The 16630-nt window shown below is 36.2% G+C and overlaps 1 protein-coding gene across 9 annotated transcripts in view; it reads left to right on the top strand.

The window, feature by feature from the left end:
• The window catches only part of STXBP5 (syntaxin binding protein 5), a 112344-nt gene extending 96044 nt beyond the window's left edge, over positions 1-16300 (top strand). For 5 of the 9 annotated variants that reach the window (XM_068938795.1, XM_068938801.1, XM_068938796.1 and 2 more), the window contains 7 exons: positions 925-975; positions 5569-5808; positions 6601-6970; positions 11179-11344; positions 12059-12170; positions 14563-14783; positions 15534-16300. In XM_068938795.1, coding sequence (XP_068794896.1) covers positions 925-975; positions 5569-5808; positions 6601-6970; positions 11179-11344; positions 12059-12170; positions 14563-14783; positions 15534-15575 — 1202 coding nt within the window. In that variant the 3' untranslated portion in view covers positions 15576-16300. The remainder of the gene's footprint in view (positions 1-924; positions 976-5568; positions 5809-6600; positions 6971-11178; positions 11345-12058; positions 12171-14562; positions 14784-15533) is intronic. The other 4 variants (XM_068938804.1, XM_068938803.1, XM_068938802.1 and 1 more) reach the window with 1 other exon arrangement.
• Positions 16301-16630: the final 330 nt, after the last annotated feature.

Below are 16630 nucleotides of genomic sequence, written 5' to 3'. Positions count from 1 at the left end.
GCTTCAGGTAGAGAAGTATTAGCCTTACAAGATAAAGAAAAACTAAATGTTACGCCAATAGTCAAGCATGTGGCTAGGAATTAAATTCAAATTAAAGCCCTGCTCCAGTAGCTAAGCTACCTCAAAATTCTTCCTTCTCCAGTAACTGATGAAAGAAAGATGAGAGGAGCATATGACTATTAGTTAAGCAGTGACTTTTCCTGTAGCAGCATATTTTAGTATTGTGCTGCATTTTAAATGGACCACATGATTTCTGTTTCTAGAAATAGAATTTTCCAAGTCAGTGATGAGTTCACGTTCTATTGTTCACTTGAGTAATATTACAAAAATTTTATTGTCTTTTCTTTGACAATGTTGCAAATTTTTTTATGCTGATTTTATAATTATTCTTTGTAATGTCTTCATTCTTGTAAGACTGCTGGTTGCATCTCAGATGCTTACTTTATGCATTTACATTAAAATTTTTGATGTAATTAAAATTTCCTCTTTTCTCTGTTTTAACTCTCTTGGGTTTGATAGGAGGTAAGGCAGAAGAAGAGTGGACAGGGTGTTAACGTCATGTAAATTTCAGTGCATGCTCTTGCAATAGCTAAGAGTGTGCATAGTCCTCCCAGGTGAGGGGTGATAAAACTTGGGTTTGAGCCAAAGCAAAATTTATCCAATCCATCAAGTCCTCTCTGATGCCTGAGAGGAAATGAAGTTTGGCAACAATCGTAAAGTGGTGTATTTGGGGATTTTGATACGTTCCATGTTCTACCTTGCACCCCTCGTGCCTAAAAGTCAAGCTCTGCTCTGGTAGAGTTCTATTAAGTGCTACAATTAATGTAATAAACAATGATATATTAAATATTTGGAAAGAGGCAAGTAAAGGCCAGCAGAATCATGTTTCTTCTTTCTAAAAAAAAGATATACTTCACTTTTCAGCAAAGATGTCCAGGAAGCTAAGTTTGCCAACTGAGTTAAAGCCTGATTTAGGTAAGTTTACATAGTTGATTTTATTTTTATTCGAAACTGTTTTGCACAATGCAAGTTAATTGAAGTAAGAGTCCTAAATTATATAAACTATCGTGATTTTAAGTTGCATTTGTCTCAAGTGTAGAACTAAAATTTTAATTCCACTCTTTTGAGGGCCTCTCAGGCACAAAATCTCGTTGCTGCCATCATAAGGTAAGCCTGCACATTTGTAAAGGGCTTATCACGCTTTTATCCCAATTTTAAGGCATCTATCATTCTCACTTTAATAGTAGTGCTGTGATAGCAAAAGTGGGAGTAGACAGGTAATGTATTGTAAGGAAAATAGCTTGCCTGTTTAGCACAGCCTGATAACTTTTAAGTTGAAAAATGAGATATCTTAGGAATAACAGGATACGTTGAGATTTATTCAACAAATAGTTGGGACATAGTTTTATGAATGTTAATTGTCCTGTATAAATGAAAATGACATACAGCTGTTATCAGTCTGAGACTTTCATTTTGTTGAAAAAGTGCAGTACCTGTATAAGCAGTTCAGTTGTAAAATTTCTGGTACTAAAGGTCATTACACTGCTCAAATAAAACATCTTATGCATGAATAGGGGTTTAAGGGGCGTGAGGTTTTTTTTTTGTTGTTAGTTCTTTGTCATCAGAATTTGACTGCCAGCTTGTAGATCAGATCCAGCTCCCCTGCCTTTTTCCCTAAAGATGATGGGGGACAGCTGTAGACCTACAGCAGTAGATGCAGCCTGCGTACTGAAAGCTGCCTTCTGCAGCTGCCTCCCTCTCCTGCAGCAAAGTCGCTACCACAACCGCAGTAAAAGACAGATCTGGATCAGACTGTGGCAGCTGCAGAGCAGTGTATATGTATATGCTGCTATCAGTGGGGAAAGAGTTGATAGGACTGGGATATCCTGAAATCTTAGAGGTTGGACCACCCTGATTTAAGTTGCAGCTTACTCCACTCAGAGAAATGTGAAGCTGGAAGGAACCACCAGAGATCCTTTAATCCATTCCTATGGCAAGGATCCAGATGACTGACAGTTTAACCTCTAATCTATGCATAAACCTCCAATAAATATGTTTCAAGAAAAATCCCAGGCACAAAGTTCCAGTGTTTTATAATCGGTCGAATTTCCTGAATCCAAATTAAATCTTCTTTGCTTCTATATTAACTTACTTTTTTCCTTGTCCTTCCCCCAGTAAACATGGATAAGAAGTGCCTCCTATCTTTTTATTAGCCACCTTTTGTGATGTTGAAAACTTATCGTCATGTCATTCTTTAACTTCATTTTTGTAGATACAGATGTGGGGTTTTTTTTATATAAAATTCAGTTCCTTTTCCTTTTCTAAGTCACATTGTCTATATCTATGATGCTTTCTGTAACTGTCCTCCGGACTTTTCTGAGTTTTTTCTCATCTTTCCAGATACCTTGTGTCTGGGGTGGGGGTGGAGGGGGATTGTGGCTGTATTGGCACCAAAGAGCTGAAAAATTCAACTTGTCTTTTCAATCTGTGTTTGTTCTTCCATTATACTTACTAATGCTTTAGGGATGACTTCAGTGTAGTGTGAATTTTATCAGATCTTGCAAACTGAAAAACACTTGTAGTCTTGCACATTATCCAACTTACTCTCCTATTGTTATTCCACTCCCAACTCTTTGTTAATGTGAAGTACTTGAAAAGAAGTGATTGTCTTCAATCTTTCACGAAGACTGTTCATGAAGTCTGGAGAAAAGAGGATGCTGAAAGCATGTTAGCACACGTCATCTAAAATTTACTATTCTTTCTATTGAAATAATTGAGCCTTTGGAGTTTTTTTGTTGCCATCTCACTTTTGGTATATTCATAAAATAGTTTGTTCCTTCCTAATTGTAACAGTCTTTGACTGGTTTTCCTTGATTTTTAAACTTGTGTGGTTTTCGCTACGTATGTACATGATTTTATTCCATATATAATGCTTTTAAGTTTTTTAGGTCCATAAGGAACTTATTTAGGCAGTAATAGTAGTCTGTTGTTGTTGTTTTACTTCCTGTCCTTTCTCCTAGTGATATGTTTTGTGCGTAGCGTGCTTCAGTGATTGTCAGCTTGCTCATGTTTTCTTGGTCGTTTCTGTGACCGTGTCTGCTGGCTCTAGGAAACAGCTGAAATGCTTTTTTCACAAGTTCGCTACACTTATCACTTTCTCTCATTTCTTTCCTTGGCTTCCTGAACCCTACTCTTCATGATCATATTCTTTCAAATTACTTAGACTCTGTCTTTAGATCATTGACATCCCCCTTTCCTCCTTAATTAGCCACAACAAAATCTAAAATAGTTAATCCTGAATTTATCCTCCATCTGCTAAAACAGAAGTTATCTTCAACATAAACCAGTCCTCAGTTGAACTACCTGCATTATACCATTGCTTTTCATTGTTGTAATCCAGATGATTAAAGTATCGTTGCTGCTAGGTCCTTCGGTTCAGTTGCTCAAGAGAGCTTCATTTTCCATCCTTCTGATTAAGTGGTGTACTGTAGTGGGTCATCACCCCATTGCTGCTTCCTTTCCATCTGGAACTAATCCATGAACAAGCCATAGATTCTTCCTTGACTTCAGGCTAAACAATATGCGCTAATGCAGTTCAACTTTTTACACTAAGTTGTCTTTTTAAAGTGAGCTTTCCACTCTCCACAATACCAATAACGTCTGGCCAGTTATTTGGGGTTTTTTTTCCTGTTCATTCCAATACATCTGGCATTTGTACACATGCTCGTCAAATAATCAGCCAGTTAAAACTCAACAGATGCACATTTAACTTTATGCCTGTTGCAATAATCTTATTTTTCTTTGGAAAAGAAGAAAGTTTTTTACTCAAATAAGGCATACAGGAAGTATGTCCACAAATCTTAAGTCAAAAGGAGGGAATTAAAGAAACAACATTTAGTCCCAAGTTATAGTAAGCTGCTAGGATTTAGGGTAGCTTTTCTTCGTGGCGAGTCCATTCAGAACGTAAATATGCAACTCAGCTGTACACAATGTATTTAACTTTTTTTGTTAATTGGTGTACATACTGCTAAGCCAGTTTTTTTCCAGAGATGCATATTAGTATCAGAAATATATTAATATATGATTATATTCAGACTCATTAATCCACATTAGAGATCAAAAGACTAAAAGCTGGTAAATATTCATACCTAAAGGAATGAGCATCTTAAGAGGTTGTTGTAGTCATTAGAAAAATTATAAAAAACAATTGTTTCCATTACCTTCTCTGGATTTGACTCTTTTCCACTGTTTTTAAATGTGAAAGGTTAAGATGTTTACATCTGAGTTGATTTCCGTAGGTTCCTTTTATAATCCTTGGTTTTACATTTGGCTAAAATTGGTCAGGAGAGTAATTTTTCTCTCTTAGGAATGAGACAAGTCTTATCTGAGAAATTCACTGTTTATGTCGACGAGAGGTCTGTATTTAGTCAGTTGAAATCTAGCTTGTATGCTTTTTCAAACGTATTTCAGATGTTCTTTACAGAAATTTTTGCAGTAATTTAATGAAGTTAGCATATTGGTACTTCCAGAAAGTATGTAGTTAAATGTTATTCTTTAACTCTTAATCCTGTTAAAGGATTGCCAATTGCATCCATACCCCACCAAAAGATCCAAAATAATAATCTTCGTTTTCAAACGTAATGATGTAAGTTACATCAAACTTTTACGGGTAAGGGTTGTCTTGTGCTAAAATGCTGGAATGATGTGTCGGCAAAGTAAAGTTTGCATTAATTCATGAGTGCGCAGATAAATTCAGAAGTGTTGGCATGCTAAATATCGTCACATGTACAGACAATACATAAAAATATTGCATAACTAGAATGGAGCAACATGGTTACTGGTTTGAGGTTGTGGTTAGTGTTAGAATTCACCCTCTGTTGTGATAACCTTATTTGCTAAACAGTGAACGAGACTTCCTTAAAAGTTTATGAATGCCACTTTGCACAGTATTCAAAATAGGAATCTTCAGATTTGCTTACTGCTCCCAGACAGCATTGGGTAGCATTCGACGTTTCTCTTACTAACAGTTCAGGTGTATTTAAGTGGTCTATTTGATTTTTCTCACACACAGTTTCCTAAAGTTGGACAATATTATTGTGAGTCATTACAGGTCATATCTTAGCATGCTGTCGAGGTGTCACTGCAGTTCTTAAACTAAAATATTTGCATCTTCACAAGATCGTTAAACCATGTTCCTTAGGAGCCTACGGATTTCATCTGATCAGTCAGCTAGGAATGTAATCAGCAAGGAGGCTTGTAATACTGTTTTTTAAAGGACTCCTCATGTTCAATGATGACTATGATTCTTTGTCCCAAGAAGACAGAAACATGCATAACAATCATTCATGATAATTGCCTAATGGCTGCCTCTGAAATGAAAGATTGGGTGTTTTGTTCAGGATACAGTTTGGAAAATCAGGCCAAAAGGAGACGTGATTAAGGAAGTAAAGTAGTAATAAAATAAAAATCAATAGACTCTTAATAGTTAATCTAAAGACAAAAATAAGTCTGCTTTTCTTAATTCCTGCACTTTGGCATGCTTTTTAATTGATATTGATTTATTTTCAGATGTCAAAGACAACTCTTTCAGTCGATCCCGGAGTTCTAGTGTAACTAGCATTGATAAAGAATCACGCGAGGCAATTTCAGCTCTTCATTTTTGTGAGACTTTCACAAGAAAGGCTGATACATCACCTTCCCCATGCCTGTGGGTTGGAACCACTCTGGGTACAGTGCTTGTCATTGTACTGAACTTACCCCCAGGAGGAGAGCAAAGACTTCTTCAGCCAGTAATTGTTTCTCCTAGTGGTATGTACAAAGCAGACTGGCTAAACGACTTTAATAGTGTATATCATTGTCATTCTTGTTGCCTTTTTTTCGTTGAGGAACTGTTTTTCTTGATTATGGGATAATTGGAAATTAATGTATAGTTCATCAGTCTAACTGGTAAGAAGTTTAGCAGACGTTCATGTTGTTGCTTGCATTGAAATAAACACTGGAGTAAAATAAAAAGAAATGTATTAGCCTAAAAGATGGCATACGGAGACTGTGATAAGCACAGTGATGGAGGAAAACTCTTTTCCTCTTTTGACTTTTATGCTAGAAAGAAGTGGACTAAGGTGTGAACTGCAGGAAAAAAACTGGTTGCTTGTTTCTGAACATGTCTCTTTTGAAGAAAAAGGAAATGCTCACCTTTGACTAATAGGATTGGTTACAGATACTAAGCACACAGTGTACTCTTCAGGAGAGAATGAAATGAGTTGCATTTGTGACGCTAAACTTCAATATGAATATGCATTCCAGCTTGGTTCTCCTAATAAGTGTGCATATTTTCAGTCAGGTTGATAGAGTTGTGTGCATACACTTAACCCTTCAAAACAAGTTTAATATTTTCTTGCATAGGTATGCGCTCTTGCATGTGCTTCTGTGGTTTTCAGATTAACAACTAAAGGTTTTGGTAAGTCTGTGTTTTGTTACAGAGGCAAGTCTAAGCTCTTATTTCGTCTTCGTTTTGCTACTTTCTTAAAAAAGAATATTTTGTAGCTTGAAAGACAATTTAGGAGAACTGTTTTAGAAATCTGCTCAACTTCTGTGTCCTAGGAACCATTCTGAGGCTAAAAGGGGCGATCTTGAGAATGGCTTTCCTGGATACAACAGGATCTTTAGTCCCACCAGCACATGAACCCTGGAGAGAGCACAATGTTCCTGAAGATAAAGATGAAAAAGATAAATTGAAAAAGCGGCGACCTGTCTCAGTGTCCCCCTCTTCCTCTCAGGAAATCAGTGAAAACCAATATGCAGTGATATGTTCTGAAAAGCAAGCAAAAGTTATCTCACTGCCATCCCAGAACTGTATTTATAAGCAAAACATAACAGAGACTTCTTTTGTTCTTCGTGGAGATATAGTGGCATTGAGTAACAGTATCTGCCTTGCATGTTTCTGTGCCAATGGACATATTATGACTTTTAGGTAAGAACTGTTTAGTAGTAACTTAAATATTAAAAAGAAAAAATGAGCCTTTATCTCCTAGATAAAAAATTTCCTGTTCCGTAAAAATATCAATAAAACAAAAAATATTCATTCACTTAGGTTGATGAACCTTAAAAATTTAGGGAGTGGATAATTTTAATTGTATATTCCTATTAATTAGCCCTTTGACACATGAACAAGCTTTCTGTTTTAACTCAAGCTATCCTGATTTAACAAATGGAGAGAGTTCCAAACATGAGATATAGGTTCTGGAATTGATGAAGATTGCCTCAAACACAAGTTTACTCCTTCATGGGAAAAAAAGAGCCTTGAAGGAGACTTCCAGCTGGTAACTCACCATAGCTCCGCATATTTTTGTGCAGCTGCTGTGGTGCTGTTTCTTTCTCACATGTACCTGAAATTTTCTGTTCTGCAGTTTAGCCTGCTTATGTGTCAAAGGCCTTAAACTCAGGCTATAAAGGTGAAGATTAATTGCTAGCAGTTGTAGTGTAGGAATAAGTCATCTAATAAGGAGTGTAAATTAGGATTTTAAGCTTATGTAAAGTAATGTTTGAAGGTGCTTATACATCCTGTGTAATTTTAATGTGTTTTTTTCTTGAATATTTGCAAATGCTATTTTCTTTTGTACAGCAGTAGAAAAAAGTGTATATAGCTATATCCTTACATCTACATTTTCATCTTGCCATTAGCCATGAATAATACGAAACACTGCGTTATAAAATTGTGCCAGTAAAACTTCTAAAAGGTTATTTTTAAGGTTGTGAAATCAAGCACTCAAATCAGGAAGTTCTGTAAATAGGTACTCATTTCTTTAGGAAGTTGCTAGGAATAAAACTAAAGTTCATGCGTACTATGATTAAAAAATAAATCTGGATTGTTCAGTCTGTTGGTAACTCGATATGCTCTGTATTCCTACATATATTCTAAGCATCTCTTGAAAACGCTGCTCATCTTGCTAGCAGAGCACCATATATTTGAGCATGACTGACCTTCTGTAATATAATCTTCTCTCAGTCATTTCCAGGATAATAATGCCCAACATGCACATAATTTTCCAGAAATTTATGTAAATAATTTCTGTATTTACAGTTGCCTTTCTGTTAAATATTTAAGAGAAGTTGCAGAACAATTTTCCATCAAAGTCTAACATCTATAGGAGCAATGCAAATTGTATAATTTTTATGTATGAGAGGATTCAATTCCTGTCAATTTGGAGGAGTCAAAATGCATAAGCACGTCATAGAAGAAACAGAATATCAAACACCTGGCTGTTGTTCCGGTATATTTAATGTATTTGTTGTCCACATGACATTTAATGATTGAACTCAGTCTGAATTTTTGTTTTAAACAATTATAGTTCATGATTCTTTAAAACAAAAAAAAAATCAAGCATATAACTGATGCAGTACTGTCTCCTGGATGTGGAGACAACCTGAAACAGTGACCTCTGGAGAGGCTGACTTCTGCACCCTTCAGTTATTCTAAAGCCCTATTGTAGCACTCCAATATCCATATTAATTGATGTATTTTATTACTGATTCTTTAGATTTCTTCTATATAGAAGAAGAAAATTTTGAGTAGCGTCCACTGATGGTAATAATTAAGGTTTTTTGGAGGGAAGGAAATGTATGGAGAAAAGGGAGGAGAGATAGGAGAGACAGAAAGGAATGAAACTATGGGGAAAGAGGAAGAACAATTAGTAGTGAGGGGTAGTCTGAAGGGCAAGCACTATTTTTTCCCTAATTGAAGCTGAGCTTGATACTATTCAGGTACCATATACTTTTATCCTTCATGTAAAACCCATAGAGAGTTTATGTTTAGTCATACTATGTTTAGTATATATATTGAGTATAGTGGTATTATGTTTAGTACATTAGAGTGCATACATGACATTAAATCTCAACTAAGTGCTAGTATGTCAGACTTGAGGAGGAAAAAAAAAATAGTGGATATTATTTTTAAAGAATGAGTAAGTACTTCCAGTAAGGACTATCCTTGAAGTGAACCTGTTTTTATCATTCTAAACTAAATCTAACAAAAATCCAGTATCATTTTGCAAATTCTTTGAATTGCTGATACCATATTAGTGTATTATGAGATTTCCTTCCTTAGTACCATTAACTCTGCGAGTCAGAAATAATGAGGCAAATAATAATTAGCGAGCAATAATTGTTGGAAATTATTTAAAAAACAACAGCTTCTCTCTTCCCTTCCAAACCAAAGTCCCTACTTTTTATCTTCACGTACCACCTCCTAGCAATTCTTTACAGAAATGTGATAGTTTCAAAAAGCCCGGCATGCTGCTCTTATTCCCCCTTATCAGCCTCTGGCTATAAGATGCTTCCACAGCATTTTTGCATGGAGTCACAAGCTTGCTGTCCCCAGGCTGCCCGTGGCCATGAGCCAGCCTCAGAACTGATGTAAGTGTGTTAGCATAGCCCTGCCCCTGAGCAAAGAGTTCCTGCTCAATGTTGGGGAATATCGAGTTTGGTTCGCTCCTGTGGTAATACTTCCCGTGAGTTGAGAGCGCAGGTTTGCAGGGCAACCAGCCTCTGCAGATACACCATGAGTTACTTGCAGGTCTTTGCAGCTTCTCATGCACATACGACTATAGCTGGAAATATGCTGAATAGTTATTAATATAAGGAATGGCAACACTTTTTGGGGGGGGGGGGGGGGTCTTTTAACATTTCAATATACAGTAAGTAACCAGAACCAATGAACACAGTGTGGAACTAACCTAGTCTTAATATTAACACATGTATGTGGGAGCAATATGTGAAAAGTGTTTCCCTCCTATCTGAGACAGTTTTTTGATTATGTGAATAGTCAGCTGCCAGTGTGCTCGACATGTTGTCACTGAGGTCAAGCTTATCCTAAGTGATGTAATGCTGTTGTGATTTTTCTTGAAGTTGTAAGGATGTTTTATGCTTCAGTCAATCGGAGGCATGGCAGCCTCCTCCCCCTAAATCACTCTTAGGAATATTGCTGTTTTAGATATCTGTGGGACAGCCATGTCAGTGCTGGATGGTGAACTTACAAGGCAATATTGCTTTTTATTTCACACCCATAAAACTGTTTCCAAAGTCATGTTACCCATCCTCCTTCCTGTCTGTCATAAATGAAATATGCTTCTAGGAGGCAATCTGTAAAACGTACGCATAACTCTTAGAAATCTTTTATCGTACCTTGGGGGGAAAAATGCTTATTGTTACTTTTTCCCTTTACTTTTCATTGCTTTCAGCTTCGTTTTGACTCCTTACTCCTTTTTTCAGTCTCTAGGAATAATAATCTTACTTGGATGGTATCTGCAGGAGAAACTGTTTAATACATTATTGGTATTAGTGCAGCTAAGCTCTTGTCCAAGTTCTACTTTTACAGAAATTTCTCAGGGAATATTTTTGAGGCAGTGGTTCACTTTGGATTCTGTTTAGCAAGACATTAGGTGTTCAGTCCCTTATTTGCATTTTTTATTACCTAGAGAGAGAGGAATGTTTAGTAGCAAGAGCACTGTTAGTTACAGCCTGGGTCTGCCACATGTGTTCATCAGTAGCTTGATGCAGTAGATACTACAGTTAGATGGGCAGAAACAGAAAATATCGGGTAAGCAAACTTTGCTTTAGGAGTTTTTCCTCTTAAATATGCAGCCAACCAAAAAAAGGGAGGATGTAAATTCACAAGATAGTTGTGTTTAGGTTACTGAATTCTATTTTTCTTTGAAAGTACTTCCCTGCGTATTTCCAAGTGTTCCTGAGCACGTTCTTTCAGACTTTATTTCTAGTCAAGGCAGAATTTTTCCTCCTGAGAGAAGGAACAGAATTTTTAATTATATATAAAGGGGAGAATTCTTGGCAAATACTTTATTAAAATACTTTGACTATTGAATAATTTTTTAACTGTATTTCTGTTTTGCATGATTTAGAGAGTCATTTAAATGATGCTTTCAACTGCATCTGTGATGCAGATGTCTAACTTTCATTTTTGAGGTGCTACCTGGAAGATTTCGTATTTATCTTCTGAGATTTTGTAATTGCGCTACATGATGTTCAGCTTCAGCTGCACTTACTTGGACAATGAAAAGAGTGTGAGGAAAAACTGATACATTATGGTTTACAAATCAGTTATTTGATCAATATTAGACAATTCTGCTATATTTAATGACTTTTTTTTTTAATTCTTTTCTTAAGTTTGCCAAGTTTAAGGCCCTTGTTGGATGTGTATTACCTGCCACTCACAAATATGCGAATAGCCAGAACATTCTGCTTCACCAATAATGGACAAGCGCTCTACCTTGTCTCACCGACTGAAATACAGAGACTCACCTACAGTCAAGAAACTTGTGAAAATCTTCAGGTAATGAGTAAAAACGAATTTAATATCTTCTAACATAAACCTCCCCTGGAGATGGCAGTTCTAAATTCATGATGCTTTCGCAGTAATTGAGTTTGCTGACGGCCAAAGAGTATCATGTGTTAATTTTGGTATTTGAAACGTAGTTTCTTACTCAGTTTCCTTTTCATCTGTATGAAGTGTTTCATGCGTGCAGTTAACGAAACTCCCTTGCACGGTTGTTGCTGGTAAAGACGCACACAGAGATCAGTGGGGAGTGCTAACTCAAGACACTTAAGGCTTGATAAGATTCTCAACCGTGCTTCAACATAGGAGCTGTATAAAAACCTGAAACAGATCTTCCAGATTATCTCTGCTAATTTCATACCACACATAGATACGAGTATTTGCGTGTGTAGTTTCTACAAAACCAGATCAGCAGTGCTGCCTAAGTTGCTGAGGGGAAACTACGGCTATACTCAGACATACTTCTTTCCAAATAGTTTTTTGAGCTATTAGCTTGTAACTATCAGAAGAGATGGTTCTGACAGATTTCCTAATCTGTTTTTATTCTTTAATTCAGAAGTGGCCTTTACTGTCTACTGCAAAGCCAAATGCTTATTAAAGCATTTTCATTTTAAAATTCAAATCCACAAAAATCTTTAAAGCAAAAGAATATTCCATTAATTTGTGTGTGCCATAATGTCTGCCTTGTTGTGTCTCTTCTTCATTGCAAAGGAAATGTTGGGTGAGCTCTTCACTCCTGTGGAAACACCAGAAGCACCAAACAGAGGTTTTTTTAAAGGTCTCTTTGGAGGTGGGGCACAGTCACTTGACAGAGAAGAACTCTGTAAGTTTTTAATATTTATTATTCTGGTATTTCCAGACTAGGAAGCCAGTCACCCATGAGGAATATGATATGCATGTTAATATAACGTTATATTTGCAAAGAGAAAGCTAAAAAAAGAATGAAAAGAAATAGTTTTTCCACAGTTTTATATGCTGCACCCTCTTGTACCAACCAAAAACAGTAACAAGCTTTTCTGTTACATCAGAGGCTTCTCTACCTTATTTATTCAGGATTGGTTAATAAGACCACTTATAGGACAATTGACCTTATTTTTCTTCATCTTTAAGTGTATGGCACTGCCCATGATTCACTTAACACTGCTAAACCAAAAAGAGGCTGGTTCTGGAAAATACTTTTTTAGTGATAAAGTTAAAATGCCATTCTACTTCCGTTCATTTGCTGGATTCCTTTTCTTCATTTGATTTGTGAAGAGATGACTTTAGGAATGAGAATGAGGACAGGACTGTGTGATGGTTCAATTCAATACCCTATTCATATAGGATAGTAGAATTCAAATTTGGCCAATTTTTTTATTAATTATTATTAATAATTTATTAATTTATCATTTTCTCATTATTTGTTATTTCTGCTTTGTTAATCTTATTGTGGTTATATGCATCCTTTTAACGTATTTAAAGGATAAAAAAAAGTTCCTCTTATACGGATGAAACACCATATTATGCAAATTTATTGGGAAGCAGAACTATTTCCCTTTCCACATGAAGCGTCACTCTCAAAATGGGCAAGGCTCCTTAGCAGTCCTTTATTTTATATGTTCGTTTGATCTTTCCATTAAAAATAAAATTAATCTTTACCACTTACGCCTGTACAGGTTGAATAAATAACGTGTATATGTAGAGGTCACTTTCTAAGTTTAAAATTCCACATGTATTTATGTATATGTAATACTTTGAAATGCTGACAAAGTTCTGTACTAGAGAAACTTGTGTGCACAAGTTAAACATTTAACGAGTCAGTAGGACTGAGAAAGGGAAAAACTACTTTTTCATGGCCACTGAAAAGCATACTTATAACTTCAGAAGTTATCTTTTTTTTCTTCTGAATTTCAAGCTTCCACCGTTTTACGCTGGCTCTTCTGACCTATTTTTAAAGAGATCACAAATATTTCTTATAACGCAGTCTAAGGTTTTGTTTGTGGCTTTTGACAGAAAGACCTGTTTTGCCTCAAACCTTCAAAAAATTTTACCGCTGAATGAAGTAAAAACCTAATGAACTGCAGCCTGAAAATAAGGTCATTGAAGACTAAAAAATATCTGACACTATCTTTAAAATAGAAAGCGTTAACATGAGAATCACTGCAGGATCTGTAGGCAATATAAGGGAAATAATTTTTCACCTTTTTGTATGTTTTCAATACTAAGAATTTTTATAGTATTAGTTGAAATGAAAATCATTCTTTCTACAAGTATGAAAACAGAAAATCCTAAAATATTTCAAAAAATTGTTAGCTGTGTGAATATTTGTATCGCTATAGGGGAAAAAGATGTAAACCATAATTTTTTTTAAAGAAAAAAGAATTAGAATATTTTTTAAATAAGATGATTTGGTTTAATTTTCAAATATTAAAGACACTTTTTTTGTCTACGTTCAAAAAATTATTGTAGAGGATAAAATTCAGCTCAAGATTGACACCTCCGTTAAGTGTCCGTTAAGCTATGCATGTAACATCTATTTGTCAACAAAGGAGATGCAGTCAACGTGGTCACTGGAGTCGAGAGAGCAGTTCAGCTGACCGGTCCTGGGTCTTTGCTATAGGATGAACTGATTGTTCTTTCACCGTACTGCCTTTACATGGTTTACGTTACTTATTTACATTACTTTTTTTTTTTTTTAAACATAACTTTTGCAGTGTCTGTAATGGGAGCGCAGGCACCTAAACTTTGGGTGTCTGAATTTAAAATTGAACTCCCACCATAGGAAGTTTCTGCTATAGAAGTAGAAGTTCTGCTGGCTGGCTGCACTTGCAAAGCACTTCCAGAATTGACCACAGCTTGTATTAGCAAAGTTCTCCAGTGTTGTCGGCTTCATACCCAGCATCCTCCCAGTGAAGCAAGTAGTGTTGTAAAGAACCATTTCACCAGCACAGTTCTGTTGGTGCCAGTGATATTAGCCAGTGCTGTTGTGAGAGTGTTGTTTAAAGTTGGCCTGTGAAGAAGCTATAGTTTTATCAAATGCCTGGAAACTCTGAAATATATTTTCAAATCTCAATTTGATTAAAAGCCCTCCAGTAGCATCAAGCATTGAGGACTCTTTATTTGACATCCATGGAAAATAATGGCATCTCTTATTTATAAACTGGTTATTTGGTATTCATGTAATAATGATAGAAAACCATACTGTTCTGTTTTTGTTGCGTTGCAAATGCCTCTAGTTGGAGAATCTGCATCTGGGAAGGCATCGAGAAGTCTTGCCCAGCATATTCCAGGGCCTGGGGGTATTGAAGGTGTCAAAGGAGCTGCATCTGGTGTAGCTGGGGAACTGGCACGAGCCCGGCTGGCACTAGATGAAAGAGGACAGAAACTAGGAGAACTGGAAGAAAAAACTGCAGCCATGCTTTACAGTGCTGATTCTTTCTCTAAACATGCTCACGAGGTGAGTCTATTGCATGTTAAACTGAGAGCATTAAACTAATTCTGTCTCAGATAAATACAAGTTTTGCAACTAACTGACTTTTGCTGTAATGCATTTTAAAGAGATCAGAAGGGAAGGCAATATCCTTGATAATGGACACTTGTTTTATCTATCAAACTGAACCTCTAACAGTTAAGTATTAATGCAAGCAGCTTTGCCGTTCAGCGTGTTGATCTGGAACATACCCTCTGCCTCAGTGGCATGTAGACTTGCAAATATTTACTAGACTTGCCCATTATGTAATAAGCTCCTGTTATTTAAAGAATATGTCACTGCTTTAGATGTATTAAGAGTAGTGCTCTGTGTGCGATTCCTGTAGGTTCTTAAGAAAGATCCAACTGAAGGTAAATCCCATGAATCTGACTCGTGAATCTGAGTTAATTTTTTCCTCAGTAAGTACAAAGGATAGCTATTCCATTCAGTGTTCATGCAGATCTCTTTCCACCCCTAAACTCCTGTGCAGCCTTCCCATCCTCTCAAATTTTATCTTTTTCTCTGCAAGTCCAGAAGATCAGAAGCAATGTTACTGTTAGAAATTTCATTATGCTGACCCCTCACTGTTCAGCAATGTGGTTGTTGCCGTTGTGAGATGCCTTACTTAGGTCCCTGTTTCTCATTCCGCTTTGTAAGCTTATAATTTATTTGTATCATGGTACTTCTTGATACGTTATAGAAACACTAACTAGAAATGGGTTTTATGTTTGTTTTTAGATGATGCTGAAGTACAAAGACAAGAAGTGGTACCAATTCTGATGACCTTCATCAGTTACATCTGTATAATTTTGTCCTGATGAAAAAATCTTCTGTTTTTTCGTTGATTTTTTGCCAGGACCGTTGAAGTTTAAAGGAGCATTTACCATTGGATACTGTCGTTTCCTAGCACAAATCACACACTGTTTTACCTCAGTCGTGGCTTTAACTGAGGAGCTTTGTATTTAAGAGAAACACAAGCAAAAACTCAAGTGTTTCTTTGCTGTTGGTTAGCTGAGAGTTGGGAACAGAGCAGGTAACTTGAACGTACGGAAAAGAGGGTAAAAGGAAAATGTAGTGTGCGATGGGCAGGGGCAATGCAGGATCGATCCTGTGTTAATATTTCATATGCCAAAAGTTTTTGTGCTATTGTAATTGCTGCCAGTGTTATACCCTCCTATGAGGAGAGGCAATAAATCAGGGGTCCAAGAGCTGGAATAAGGTTGTTGGTCTTACTGGACAGTAGCTGACTTACACCTACCCTCTCTAGGACTCATTATATTTACCATTGCTGTTGGAGAAGAGTTAAAAGTTTGCTGTCATTTCTTTCGTCAGAAAAACTGGAAGCTTGGAAGATTTCATGTTGAAAATTGTATACATAGTTGACCTGTGCTTAGTCTCTTCTTGGGCCCCTGATCTAGTATTCTTGTATTCACATCATATTCTGTGAAGTGCAAAACAAGAGGATATACAATTTTTGCATTAAAAAAGTCAAGTGATTAATATGACTGGAATGTGTCATGCTGGGAGTTTTCATTTGTGTTATGACTGTGCAATGTGAAATGTGGCAACATCTTCATCGTGGTGAGAATACTTCAACTTCTGTTTATTTAAATATTAATTTTTGCCAAAAAATAGTTACTGGTTTGGTTTGTATAAGATTTAGAATTGGCTGTGGGTTCCATTCATGCTGTGAATTTTTATAACTGTTTAACAGAATGTATCTTTACAGCCATTAATTAAAATAGCTGAGATAGCTGCAGGTTTTGCTTAAAACTTAAGTTATAGATGCCCCTTTAGTCCTTTACTACCAAATCAAATAATCTTGGACTCAGGTT

This window comes from Struthio camelus, chromosome 3 (assembly GCF_040807025.1).
Source record: "Struthio camelus isolate bStrCam1 chromosome 3, bStrCam1.hap1, whole genome shotgun sequence".
Lineage (NCBI taxonomy): Eukaryota > Metazoa > Chordata > Aves > Struthioniformes > Struthionidae > Struthio > Struthio camelus.
Note: the sequence above shows the minus strand (reverse complement) of the source record. Positions and strands in the feature narration are given on the sequence as shown.